Genomic DNA, 15,130 nt, shown 5'->3' with positions numbered 1-15,130 from the left:
CTTCTTTTTTACAGCAGCATAATATTCCGTTGTGTAGATGGACCACAGTTTTCTAATCCATTCGTCTGCTGAGGAGCACATAGGCTGTTTCCAAATCTTAGCTATTGTAAATTGTGCTGTTGTGACCATAGGGGTGCATATATCTTTTCTGATTGGTGTTTCTGTTTTCTTGGGATATATTTCTAGAAGTGGGGTTACTGAGTCAAATAGAAGTTCCATTTTTAATTTTTTGAGGAATCTATTGCATTTTTAAAGAGAGGAAGTGGAGATGTTATATTACACAGAAAAGGGCTAAAAAATTGAATATGCCTGCTGTTCAAAGTGAGAAAACACCACACAGAATTGATATATATTATATTCTGTTCCCAACCACCAAGCACATTGCTCCTTTTAAAATGTATGTAAAATAAAGTTACTTTCCAGCTTCATTGTCTTCAATGGCTCCCTATCTCATGCAGAATGAAATCCTTATAATGGCCAATATGGCTGTCAAACACCAAGATTGCACCAATCCGTTTAAAGTCTACTCCTCCCTTCATTCCATGCTCTCCTTCTTGCTTTATCCATTCTGCTTCCTTGCTGCTTCTTGAATATTGCAAGTATACCTCAGGGCCTTTGCATTGGCTTTTATTCTATGTGAGAAACTCTTTCCTTAGATATCCACATATCTCACTTCACAGGTCCTTTAATTTTTTTGCTGAAATGTCATCTCAATATGCTTACCCTAGCCCTCATACTTTAGAAAACACTTATAATCTTTTCTGTATTTCTAGTCCTCTACCCCAGTCCCTGCTCTCCTTTTTCCTTTTTGTATATGACTTATGACTTTCTGTCAAAGTATACCTTTCTTATTATGTCTACTGTTTATATAGCTATCTTATTATGTCTACTACCTTGCCTTACTAGCTCCATGAAGGAATACACACACACATACACACACACACACACACACACACACACACACACACACGCTGCATATATAAAACACTGCCTCTAGAGCATAGTAGGCACTCAATAGATATATACTGAATGAATGAATCATATATATATATATGTATGTTTGTACATATATATGTGTGTGTGAGGGTGTGTATCAAATAGTGACAAACAATGAACATAATTTTAAAATGTTATTGAATTTGAATTGATTTAAAGTCAGTAACAAGCTGAAACCGGTTTGGCTCAGTGGATAGAGCGTCGGTCTGCAGACTGAAGGGTCCCAGGTTCGATTCCGGTCTAGGACATGTACCTTGGTTGCAGGCACATCCCCGGTAGGGGGTGTGCAAGAGGCAGCTGATCGATGATTCTCTCTCATCAATGTTTCTAACTTTCTATCCCTCTCTCTTCCTCTCTGTAAAAAATCAATAAAATATATTTTAAAAAATAAATAAATAAATAAAGTCAGTAACAAAAGATGAAAATTTAACTATGAAGCCATATATCAAAGTTTTAGAGGAAAAAGTCCAAGATAATTTTATGAAGGAATACAGATTAAAATGATGAATAATTATTTTTTTAATCTCCTGAATTATACGCTACATTGAGCCTTTGTGATATGAAGTAAGGCTGCTCAAAATGCTGTTGTATTCCACTCTGCCATCAAAATAACCACTTCTCTCTCCAATATCTTCTTCTGCCCCTTTATTCTTTTTTCTTCATTGTTTGCATGTAAAAAATGCTAGTTATATCCAAAGGCATTTACTTAATTTGAGTCACTAGAGCTGTGAAAGGAATTGGATGGATAATAGATATTCAGAGGAGAAAGAGGACAAGCTAGAAAAAATGGTTTAGACATTGTTATTTTAAATAGAATAAATCTTTTTTTCTATATATATTTTACTCAAGGCAACCCTTTTCTCTCTCATAATTATTTCTCCTTATCCTTCCCTAATACACAACTCTGAATTCTTTATTCTCTGGAAAACTTTTATACATGTATATATATATATGTATATAGATGTATATATATACACACACAGAGAGAGAGATATAGAGAGATAGAGTTATATAGTTTATATATATATATATATATATATATATATATATATATATATATATAATTTGGATAAATTTAAGCTGTCACATTCTCTTATTAGCATTTATAGTATGTACTATATAATTAGAAATGTAGTAAATATTATCCAGTTAATGATATTACATGCAATTTAATTTTTTGATATGTTCCTATAGTGTATACTGTGCTCTGGGTTGGTTGTGTTTTGGGTGAATGTCCCTATCTTTAAAAATACATTCTGTCCTCCTTGTGCTCAGGTATTTCAAGGGCAACTTGATAACTTGTTCCCAATAATTGTTCCTGTTGGACATAAATAATATGACTTTTTTCCTTTTTATGTCTAATACACACTCAGGAATGTGCTATAAGGCTTTGCCTTTCTGTCTTACAGGTATCATACAGACTTTTTGAAGACATGGGCCTCTTTGAAGCTTTCAAAATTCCAGTTAGGGAATTTATGAATTACTTTCATGCTTTGGAGATTGGATACAGGGAAATTCCTTGTAAGTCTAAGTTATTTGTGAAATAATACTTTAAACATTCATATAATTTGCTAAGGTTAATGGTATATTGAATCACTATCAGCCAGCACAGAATTACATATTGTAAACTTGGCCTATGGCCACATGGTATATAGTGTCTAGGAAATAATAGTCTGTGTTAAAATCCTGGACTCTTCACTTATCATGTGAAGGAGAGCCTGGGTCTTTTTTACCCTCTGCATGCCTCTTAATCTGTAAAATGGGATCATAGAATTAATCTTCATAGATTAATAGAATTATGCTTCATAGAATTAATATGAGGATACATGAGGTAATACTTCTAAAATAAATGAGGTAATAATATGAGGATAAAATGAGGTAATACTTCTAAAACAATTATAATAGTGCCTTACATATAATAAGTGCCGCTTAAGTTTATGCTAAATAAATCATTAAATGTTCTATGTATTGTTCATTTTCCAATGTATGCCTTTCATTGACTGAATTCAACTTTTGTTCTGGGAACTACAGTTAAATCGCTATTGAAGTTTTTCCATATAAGGTAAACCTGGTTTGGGGTAGAGGGACAGTAGAATAATGGTCTAAGTAATAAAATAGAAAAGAAGAAACATCTGGAAGTAGTTGTGGAGAAGTTATTAGAAACATTTTTAAATGAAATAAATGGGAAGACCCAAGAAAAGGACACAGCCAGTGTTCAAGCTTATGAACTTGGAATATTCTGAGAGAAAGTTTGTCATTTACAACCAGGAGACATTGGAACACAAAGGAGATGTTCAATTATGTTGTTAATGTGTAGCACTTCAGGTAGCATCAGAACACGTAAGTAATACTGTTCTGCATGCTATAAAATATATGAAACTCGAGAAAACGTCTATAAATCTAATCAGTGAACTTGTGGAAATGTATAGAAAGCATGTGGTACTTTTAGAAAAATAAATGCATAGCAAGAAAAAATAGTCAAACATAATATATGGGTTGGAACATGCCTTAGAAATATGTTCTTTAAATCATATTTTAACTTTTAACTTTTAAATTTGCTCTGATGTACCTTGGACTTTAGAACCCATGTCTTTTTGTAGTTACAAAGAAGTGGAGTGAATAAAAGTTATATGGAGAGGATAAAGCACAGGTATTTCCAGAAACTGGTGTACATTGACCTAGTGACCCATTATTAAAGTGTCCTTTTTCAAGATGCCATGCACATGCTGCATTGGAATGAAAATGCACAGCTGATGAAGTGTGAGAGCAAAGGAGAATGAAGAATTAAAACTACAAATTAGATTTGTGGGATTAGTAAATAGACGAGCAGTGGGAGTGTGAGAGAGAGGCCCTTAAGAGCCCTGGGCCCTTTGGAAAAGTCTGGTCAATGAGACTATGAAGTTGGAAGAGAGAAATGAGAAAGGGGTAGTTTGAAAGGATCTTGAGATAAGTCTTGCTGCCCTGACCGGTTTGGCTCAGTGGATAGAGCATCAGCCTGCAGACTGAAGGGTCCCAGGTTCGATCCCAGTCAAGGGCATGTACCTTGGTTGCAGGCACATCCCCAATAGGGATTGTGCAGAAGGCAGATGACTGATGTTTCTAACTCTCTATTTCTCTCCCTTCCTCTCTGTAAGGAATTGGTGGAATGTACTTAAAAAAAAAAAAAAAAAAAAAAAGTCTTGCTCTCTTAGTAATATTTCCAAGGCCCACTCTGGTTGGATGCCAGTGATTGACATGTGTTGGTGATTTCTCAAAGGTTAACTAGTTACATAAATTCACTTTTATAGAAAGGAAGCCACCGAAAACACTAAACGACAGCTAGTTACCAGACTAACTTTACAAATTAATCTTGTATTTCCAAATATAGTTTTATGATATAGTCCACTTCAGGCAAGTTCTACTGAGCAATTGACATAATGATTACTAATGTTTCTTTAGGTAGAATACCACTAAATCTTAGGGAAAGTTGACAAATACTTAAGTGGAAAAAGAAGCTTTTAAATTCTAAATTTTTAAATTAGTTTTTACACGTTCTTATTACATGTTTATATGTTACAAGTAAATAGGTTTTTTCCCCCCTGAAATAGTGATTTCTTCATTCTATGTGAAAGGAATGTATTATAATAAACCTGCTTGTTCTATTAGAAGCCCCACTTTTCGTAAAGTGAATTTTTATCTTCTCACAAGAAAGCTTTAGCTTGATTGATGATCATGTTTAAATAATAATACCTTGCATCTGAAAGGGTTGTAAATCTATACTAGTCAAAAAGCATTGTTTATCATTAATTATAATTATCATACATAAAATTTTGTTGTATGTCTACTTTTAAAATATTTACTGCTAGAGAACTATGTTTATAACAACTCTAGCTAAATAAATCCGTAACTAAATGAAAAAAAAAAGCTGAGTAACCAAAATAGAGTTAAATTAACTTTAATTTGACAATGACCTAATATTTTAGAAACTAAATTTTATTATACTTTGAAGTATACTTTAAAGTTTTTCCAAGAAAGAAAATATGAAAACTTTTAAATTTTTACCCAGAACCTTTACCAAAATTTAAAGAATCTAGATTTTAAAATAGTCTCCCTGTACCTGATTTTGTCTATCTCTCAACCCACACAAGCTCCACCAATACCCCAATACTTCCCCCTTCCACTCTGTAATTTTGGGTGCATGCACAAGTTTCCTTGACTAGCTGTAGAGATGGTAATTACTGGTACACAGCAATTTTACCAGCTTGCAACAGGGAAAAGAGCTCTCAGATGCTCTCTCCCAACACATCCTCTAGCCATCAGACCCTCTGCCATCTTCTTCCTCTCACGGCCTTCTCCCTCCTCAAGGACTTAGCATAGCTTTTACTTTAACTTTGTCATAATATTCTCAGGAATAATCGAGAGAAAACTGATCTATGCTAATTCACCATTTTGTTCTAACAGCAATAATTTATTTTATGTGAACAATATTTACAATAATTACAAGCTTACTATATTATATACTCTTAAGATACATTCTGGCCCTGGCCAAGTGGCTCGATTGATTGGAGCATTGTCCCATATAGGAGGCAATCGGATAGCAGTGTTTCTCTCTCATATCAATGTCTCTCTTCCTTTCTTTCTCTTTCTCACTCTCCTTTTCTCTTTCCCTCTTTCTCTCCCTTTCTCTCCCCTTCCTCCCTTCCTCTCTCTCTAAAATGAATAAAAGCATATCCTCAGGTGAGGATTAAAAATATAACAAAATAAAATACGCCTTAGCAGTTGTGGATAGAGCATTGGCCTGAGGACTGAAGGGTCACTGGTTTGATTCCCATTTAAGAGCACATACCTTGGTTGAGGCTCAATCCCTAGCCCAGACTGGTGCAGGAGGCAGATGATTCATGTAGTCTCTCTCACATTGAAGTTTCTCTCTATGTGTGTGTGTCTCTCCTCCTCCCTTCCACTCTCTAAAAATCAACAGATAAATATCTTCAGGTGAGGATTAACAAAAAAATAAAATAAATAAATAAAATATCTTTTCTTCTATAATTCTCACAATTGTACTATCAATGCTTTTATAAAGACATTTCTCAACCACTCACCCAGCCCCTCAACTGAATTATCCACACCACCTAAAGATTTACTCAAAGAGTTGCCAGAATTATAGGAAATAGGCACCATCCACCTACATCCCCTGTGTGTGGCCAACACCACAGATGTCAAGGTTTCTTCTTTCTTCTTTGACCAGGGGACAAGTCTTTCTCTCAAATTCCCATTAACATTTTTGTTCCCTTCTGTTTCTCCTCATCTGTTCAGTATTACTCAGAGATGTAATATGTTATATAGTTCTATGCCACCTAGCAACATTTTGGTCAATGACAGACTGCCTTTATGATGGTGGCATACCATACAGTCTAGATGTGTAGAAGATAAGCCATCTAGGTTTGTATAAGCGCACGCTATGATGCTCCCAATGACAGAATTGCCCAGCGATGCATTTCTTAGATCCCCGGCATTAGATGGTGTATGAATGTATAGGAGAAGGAGACTGTATCATGGTCAGTCAGCAAAAATAAAATGTGTAAAGTAAGCACATTTATAATAAAGCATTCCAATCAATGAAGTACGAGGGCTAGATAAACAAGAGAAAACTTGGGAGAATTGCACCAGAAAAAGAAGGCGAGCAAAGAGAGCACTGGGCCTTGGGTCATTGTTCAACAGAAGCTGAACTGTACATATGAAATAGGCCCCTCCCTTCCTATGATAAGGACATTATTAAATTCTGGTTTCCCCATAGTTTTTATTCTTCTAAATGACCTAATTCCCCACATTACTGTACAAAGAGGTATTTGTTTTTCTTTTTAGGTATTTCCTATAACTTCATTTCCAAATCAGAATTTCTAGATCAGAGAATATTACTGATTTTGGTTTTTGCTTTGTGGATTCACTTTTATTATAGTATTTTAAGTTTGATTACAGACAAATGCTGCTATATTCCATTCACAGATCATATTTGGATGCAATTTATGAGATGAGATATTGAGTGGTATAGACCATTGGTCTGACCAGTTAAAGTATGTCATGTGTCTTTCTCTAATCTATTGCCCAGTTTTATACAGAAGCATGGAAATAAGTATGAGAGTAAGCATTATAGTTGTTTCACATAGTGAGTGTCCTATAAACATTAGGTTTCTGGTATGCTCTGGATATAGGTGTTTTTTTTTTAAAGAGATGTATTCTGGAGATGCAATGGCAGAAGGACTTTTATTTTTATTTTATTTTTTAAATATATTTTATTGATTTCTCACAGAGAAGAAGGGAGAGAGACAGAGAGTTAGAAACATCGATGAGAGAGAATCATCGATCAGCTGCCTCTTGCACACCTCTTACTGAGGATGAGCCCTCAACCAAGGTACATGCTCTTGACCGGAATCGAACCTGGGACCTTTCAGTCCGCAGACCAACGCTCTATCCACTGAGCCAAACCGGTTTCGGCTTGATATAGATTTTTATACTTCAGACATCTGCACACATAAAGAATATTGAGTAGTGTGTGTGTATGTGTGTGTGTGTGTGTGTGTGTGTGTTGTTACTATAGATATCACAGAATAATGGAAGAGTAATCAAAGAGTATTTGCCCTAGAATGTTTGGCTGGCATTCATTGGGATATTAAAATGTCAGGACTAAACTATTTATCCAGTAGATGGCACTCTTAGTCCTTGAACCCCAAGTTCACACATGAATGACTGCTCCTTTGCATTGGTTATATAGATCACAACAGAATCCACGCTACTGACGTCTTACATGCTGTTTGGTATCTTACTACGCAACCTATCCCTGGCCTCTCGACTGTGATTAATGATCATGGATCAGCAAGTGATTCAGGTATGTGCTGAGGACATCTGTGCTCCCTTGTGAGCTATGGGAAATATAGGGTACTTTTTTCTGAGGAGGTCAAGATAAATGATATCTTTTTAATTCTTTTTCAAAGTCTCAATTACTTTCATCTTCTCTTTTCAGATTCTGACAGTGGATTTACACATGGACACATGGGATATGTGTTCTCAAAAATGTACAGTGTGCCGGATGATAAATACGGATGTTTGTCTGGAAATATTCCTGCCTTAGAGTTGATGGCACTGTATGTGGCTGCAGCCATGCATGACTATGACCACCCGGGAAGGACTAATGCGTTCCTAGTGGCAACCAGTGCTCCTCAGGTAACTCTGTCTTGATTAGGAGAAATAATTCAATTGAGAGATGTCTCTGGGGGGGAAAAAAAATCAGTATTTTAAATTTGATTTATAATAGGCACCAAATAAATATGAGCTAAACTATATTCGGCCCTGACATAAAGTTCTTAGAGACCATCCTAACTTTGAAAAGATAACGTGTTTTTTTCCTAGTTATTCATGGCAGGTGTGCAGCTTAAGTGGCCTTGGAGGTCCCTTCTCAATGTTTTCATAAGGAGGAAAAACTACTTGAATTCATGTTTATGAACTGCCTCAACAATGAAAATCCAACTTGTACAGAAGTCCCTTTCTGAAAAGATTAGAGAACCAAATCTTTTTGGACTTTGAGGAATGCAAGGCTTCTTTGTATATAAATCCCATTCCTTTGAAATATATGTTTATTATAATAATTATTAACAATTATGGTTCTTAAGGTATTTTATTGGTTAGTCAGAATTAAAAATCAATTTATTTCATTTGAGGGAAATTATTTCCTGAGCTAGTATTCCAAAATGGTAACTTTAAAGAAGCACATCTTAGCATAGATTTACATGTAAGTCAAAATTAATCACTAGGTATCTAATTATCATTAGCTATTCCATTAAATTCAGCAAGCTTCTTCCTGATTTGTAGTCTAGAATTTTCTTTTACTCTATATACAATAAAAATATCCTGTTTTTCCCCCTGACTACCTACTTTAACTTATTTCTCTGTGTCCTTTAAACAGAAGCATTATTTTTGTATAGGCATGCAAATGTGTCCTTTAATGTCCTTTAAATGTGTCCTTTAATGTCCTTTCAATGTGTCCTTTAAACAGAAGCATTATTTTTGTATAGGCGTGCAAATCCTCTTGCTTCTTACTATTCAAATTGTCCTATTTTCATACCTCAGTAATAATGTCCTTCTGTCCTAATGCCTTTTGTTTTCTATCCTCTATCTCACAGTCTCCAAGCATTTTTTTAGCAACTTCCTCTTCTTCTGGGCCTTTTCTGAGCATTATTAGAGAATTGCAGACAAGTAGATACTGTTACCTTCTATTACTAGATAAAGGGTGATATTCCTGTGGTTGATCATGAAGTGAGAACGTTTTAAATCATAGGCTTATTAGGGATTTCATTCCTCTTTATAAGTTATATGTTTAAGTGGAGGTCATTCTGATTCTAGATGCAAAAATAGCTGAGTTACCTCTCAGGTATATTAATATACTTGCATATTTCTGTGGTTAAATCCCTGTGCCCTGCAAAGAAATCTAATAAAATCTAGCACTAAGCCCCTCACTCGGAAGTGTTTGGAATAAAGTTTCAAGTACATTACCTTTATTCTACCAAAGTAAGAAAAAGAGAAAGAAAGGAAGGAAGAAATAAATTTAGCCAAGAAGCATAATCAACAGCCAATGTGCAGCATAAGTGATTCTTAATAACCAGCAGTCACAAGACTACATTTTTGTGTTCCATGAAAGAAAGTTCTCAAAGCACTGCATATTCTCATCTGTTTTTGTAATTTTTTTACTTAAAAAATTGAACTCTTCCCTCTCTCACTTGTTTGCCCAGGCGGTGCTCTACAATGATCGCTCAGTTCTGGAGAATCATCATGCAGCTGCTGCATGGAACCTTTTCATGTCCCGGCCAGAGTACAACTTCTTAGTTAACCTTGACCATGTGGAATTTAAGCATTTCCGTTTCCTTGTCATTGAAGCAATTTTGGCCACCGACTTAAAGAAACACTTTGACTTCGTAGCCAAATTTAATGCCAAGGTAAATAGATTTGTACCAGTCTTCATTTCATGGCCACACTGAAAAATGTCATAGAACTGAAGTATTGAATAAGAATCATTGATATCACCTCTTATATGTCCAGTGTAAAATGAAATTCAATAAAATGTTTAAATAGAAGCAGATAAATGGGCATTGGTCCCTTTCTAGGAACTTGAGACATTGAGGTGCTGTCTATATTACATTTTGTGATCCGGGGAAATAATGAAATTATGTCATTGTGCCTTTGTTTGATTTAATTTGCTTCCATATCTGTGATATATGAACATAAGTAATCTGGCAGTAGAAAAGTCAAAACCCTGAAGCAAAATTTCATATGTCAAACATAAATGCTCAAATGTTAATTCAAGAAAATTTCTTATTTGTAGCTACATTATTTTAATAGTAATAGATAGCATGCTAATTTTAAATAGCATTTATTTTCAACCACATAATTAATCATTATTCATTATTTGTTATTTTATTTTTATAAACTATTTTATTATTAATTTATGCAATGCAGAAACATTATTTTTAAAAGCTGAAAAAAATTCTCATCACTTGGCATTCTGACCTCCACATGGTAAAATAAAATAAAATAAAATAAAATAATAATAATAATAATAATAATAATAAATATTGTATCGTTTATTTTCCTAGTCAACTTTTGCTTACCTTGAGGTAAAATACATTCATCTTTGCGTCTCAAACAGGTAAATGATGATGTTGGAATAGATTGGACCAATGAAAACGATCGTCTACTAGTTTGTCAAATGTGTATAAAGTTGGCTGATATCAATGGGCCAGCCAAATGTAAAGAGCTCCATCTTCAGTGGACAGAGGGTATTGTCAGTGAATTTTATGAACAGGTAACTGATTTCATCCATGCTTAGGCTGCTCATAAATTCTGCAAAGTTTCCAAAAGCTTTGAGTGTGATAAATCTATTTCATATTCACCCTAACATTAGAAAATGCACTGGCCAATTTTAATCACAGGATTAAAAAGATGATCAAAAATGGACTAAATTATAACCATAAAAACTCTTAGATAAAGTTATTTGCAATTATTTTGAGAGATGTTGAAGTAATCGAGACATGGGAAAGACCACTGAAATATTGTCCTTTTACAAATTCATTATAATAGAATCCAATTTAAGTTTAAATATATGAATATATACCAAATTCAGTTTACTTTTCTAATGAGTTAAGAACCACAGTGCATGAAAAGGCTTAAAAAACAGGCATTTTATTTGACATGTTAATGTGAGGTTTAGCAAACTACCAAAAACTACCACCAAAATGTAAACATAAGTGGTCTTCTCCATGTTAGCCTCCACATTTCCAGGTTCTATTGGAAATATTGTGTTCAGTATTATGAACTAGTGTCTTAAGATGAATTTGGAGGTAGTAGAGCGTGGTTAAAGTATAAGGATCAGTGACATAAAAGCATATGAAGACAGTAAAGGAAGTGAAGATATTAATCCTGGGGGGGAAATAGAGGTGATATAATAACTATCTTCAGATACTTAAGAGACTGACATACAGATTTAGTATTAGGTTTACCATGAAGTAGTTGTGGAGATTAAAGAAGATATATTATATGAAGTACTTGACACAGAATCTGATTTATAAGAAATACTACATTTCTCTCTGCTTCCCTTAAAAGAGTATGAATATAACTAGTTTATAGAAGTTATGAGGCGATAGATTTCAGGTCAATGCCAGAAATAAATTCGCATTACTAAAAGCATCCAAAAATAGGATGAGACACCTTAACAAGTAATAAATTGTCTGGACATGTTTAGAGAGATTAGAAAGGACTTTTACAGGTACTATTCACAAGATTCATATATACGATAAAAGGTTGTGCTTCTAGAAAATAATGTTGCCTTTGCTAGGAATGAGGTTAATTCATAATCAATCCTGAAATATTGAAATACAGGAAAACTATAAAGAAAAAGGAAAATTCACTTATAGTGATTCCCACTACAAAGGCATAAACACTGTTAATATACTAATATATTTCTTTATGGTTGACAATCTGATTTTTTTTCCAGAAAGATTTGAAACTGTTCAAAAGACAAACATGTATAGAATGATCCTATTATATAAATAGGTAAATAAGAATCTAGAAATCATATAATCACAGAAGATATAATTCAATCAAAAGTTAGGATAAGGTAGCAATTTTAATTGAACACTATCATATTTTAAGATTTCTGGTAGCTAAGGCAAGAAAGAAAACATGATTATTTTTCCCAGCATTGGTTTTTATGATATACTAGAGGCCCAGTGCACAAAATTCATGCATTGGGGGTAGGGGTGTCCCTCAGCCCAGCCTGCATCCTCTCCAATCTGAGACCCCTTGGGGGATGTTTGACTACCAGTGGGATCAGGCCCCTGTGGGATTGAGCCTAACCTGGCAGTCCGACATCCCTCTCAATCCAGGACTGCTGGCTCCCAACCACTCACCTGCCTGCCTGCCTGATTGCCCCTAACCACTCTCCTGCCAGCCCAATCAAAAGCCAAAGCCTCAAGATCAAAAGAGTGGTATCTTTTGGGGTAGAATTTCTTAGCAATAAAGAAGGAATTCACACATGAATATCTGGGTTCTTGCGAATTTGCAAATTTTAGATGCTAAGCAAATGTTGACTTTACTTGTATTTTAAACTTTCCTTTCCTGATAACTTCCTGTTTCTAGGGTGACGAAGAGGCCAGCCTCGGGTTACCAATAAGCCCCTTCATGGACCGTTCTGCTCCCCAGCTGGCCAACCTTCAGGAATCCTTTATCTCTCACATTGTGGGTCCTCTGTGCAACTCCTATGATTCAGCAGGACTGATGCCAGGGAAATGGGTGGAAGGCAGCGATGAGTCAGGAGATACCGATGACCCAGAGGAAGAGGAGGAGGAAGAAGAAGCACCAAATGAAGAAGAAACCTATGAAAATAATGAATCTCCAAGTAAGTTGTAAAATACTTTTCTAGGTTCAGATGAATCATCTGCTTTTTATAAATTATATACTTTTGAGTCCAAATATCATCTACTGCATTTGATTATGGATAATCCCCTTCAATATCATAAAAAAAAAAAGAAATTAGAGATTATGGGATCTATAATAATACCACATTTATACAAAGACATGTTCTCTGTCATGAAGTAAAAAAAAAAAAAAATTAAAACCAAATAGTGGAAGTCTATTCTTCAGAGTATCTTAACGATTTCATGATAAAAGGAATATCAGGTACCCTATACAGAAACTATAGGCTTTTATTGGCTTGGTAAGGGGGAGACCATGTAAAGCAGTGGGAGATGGTAATCATTTATTCAGCGGATATTTACAGAATACCTACTCTATGGCAGCCATTCTTCCAGACAGAGCTATGAACAAATCAGACAAAAGAATAAATAAATCCTTGCCCTTTAGACCTACATTCCAGTGGGGTCAGCAGACATTAAGCCAGATAAACCAGTAAATCAAAGAATGTTAGGTACTGATAAATGTTAAAACTTTTTAAAAGGTAAGGGGATGTGAAATTAAAATTAAAAGGTTAAAATTTTAGATAAGGTGGCCATGGAAGGTCTAAATAAGAAAGACAGATGTTTAAAAAAATTTTTTACAGACCTGAGAAAAGTGCAGGAGTAAGTCATAAAGATAGAGAGAAGATCATTCCAAGGCGGGAGCAGGGGAGAAAGCTGATGTGTAAAGGTCTGGAGGTGGGCCGGCTGGGTGTTCCAGAAGCTTCAGGAGCGCTGGGTGGCTAAAGCAGAGGAGAAGGGGTGGGAGGGCAGCAGGAGAGGGGGGGGGGGTGTGTGTGTGTGATGTGAGGTTTGAAGGTAGGTATCTTCGATCACAGAATGGAGTTTGGTTTTTACTCTGACTGAGTTGGGAAACCATCAGAGGTTTTGAGCAGAAATGTTTGTTGATTCAACTCACATTTCAACTGCATTGTTTCAGCTGCTGTATTGAGTAAATTATTGAGTTTGGGATAGGAAAAGGGATCTGAGCAATGGGATGAGGTAAGAGGCTGTTGAAATTGCCCAAATGAGAGATATCTGTGGATTTGAACCGAGTTAGTGGCAAGAGGGACAAGGAGAAATGCTCAGATCTGATCATTGATTTGGACTGCACAGTGTACCCAATCTAATCCATTTAATTAACTAAAAACAGATCATTTTTCTTCATGTTGTGAAGTATTCTCAACAAAGGCTCTATGCTATTTCTCCTGCCCTCCTCCACCCGAATCCCACCCTGCCCCAGGCCTTCATCACACTGTTGTCTGTGCCCATGGGTTATGCATATATGCATACAAGTTTTTTGGTTGATCTCTTCCCACCCACCCATCTATCCTCCTTCCCCCCCTGCCCCCACTTTCCCTCTGAGATTCAACTGTCTGTTCCATGCTTCTGTGTCTGGATCTATTTTGTTCATCGGTTTATTTTGTTCTTTAGATTCCACATATAATATGCCAGTCAGAGAAAGACAAGACATAATGGAATTTTAGAAATGGAAGGAGAACTGGTGATCATCTAGGTTAGTTGCCTCCTTTTACAAAAAAACTAAGCTGAGGCTCAAAGATTTAAGTAGCATTCCAAGGTGTAGATGTTTTCTGCGGAATCGGAAAGGAATCCCAGGTCTCCTCATTTTTAACCCCGTGGCTATGTCCTTTTGTCCTTTTAATTTCAGAATTCATTATCGACTCTGATGGGTAGCTGGACCTAGCCTGAAACTTAGACTTAAAATTAAATATGCACTGATAACGTCAGCAATTTGTAAAACTTGGAGACCTCCCAGGAAACATAGAATAAAACGTTTCAATATGGTATCCTAGGGAAAGAAGGCTTTTTCCTACCTCCTAATTAAATCTGAAAGATTCCTACAGGGAACTAAGAGGTTTCTAATGAAGTACTAAGCTGCATTTAGAATTTGAGCAATGAAAGGCTCTTTGTTCTCCTTTCAAGAGGTTCCAGGGCTGGACAATTTGGCTCCCGAGACAAGCATGCTTTAGACCACCTGCAGACTCTAATCTACGCAAATTTATTTGGTACAAACTTTCTTCTACGTCACCTCATTCAGTTTAATTCCAGAGAGGTTTACTGCTGATGTGCAACAGCATTAATAAGAGAACAGCGGCTCTCACGGGGGCTGACCTGAAAGGAAAGGAAAAAATTTGAGC

At 35.6% G+C, this 15,130-nt stretch overlaps 1 protein-coding gene across 1 annotated transcript in view; it reads left to right on the top strand.

The window, feature by feature from the left end:
• PDE3A (phosphodiesterase 3A) overlaps positions 1 to 15,130 on the top strand; it is a 249,689-nt gene that overhangs the window by 223,489 nt on the left and 11,070 nt on the right. The window contains exons 10-15 of the mRNA XM_084877193.1: positions 2,406 to 2,517; positions 7,745 to 7,858; positions 7,994 to 8,193; positions 9,756 to 9,959; positions 10,670 to 10,825; positions 12,658 to 12,916. Of these exons, the coding sequence (XP_084733319.1) occupies positions 2,406 to 2,517; positions 7,745 to 7,858; positions 7,994 to 8,193; positions 9,756 to 9,959; positions 10,670 to 10,825; positions 12,658 to 12,916 (1,045 nt within the window). The remainder of the gene's footprint in view (positions 1 to 2,405; positions 2,518 to 7,744; positions 7,859 to 7,993; positions 8,194 to 9,755; positions 9,960 to 10,669; positions 10,826 to 12,657; positions 12,917 to 15,130) is intronic.

The sequence above is a fragment of the Pipistrellus hanaki genome (genome assembly GCF_964339955.1).
Source record: "Pipistrellus hanaki genome assembly, chromosome: 3".
Classification (NCBI taxonomy): Eukaryota; Metazoa; Chordata; class Mammalia; order Chiroptera; family Vespertilionidae; genus Pipistrellus; species Pipistrellus hanaki.
This window is presented reverse-complemented; position numbering and strand designations above follow the sequence as displayed.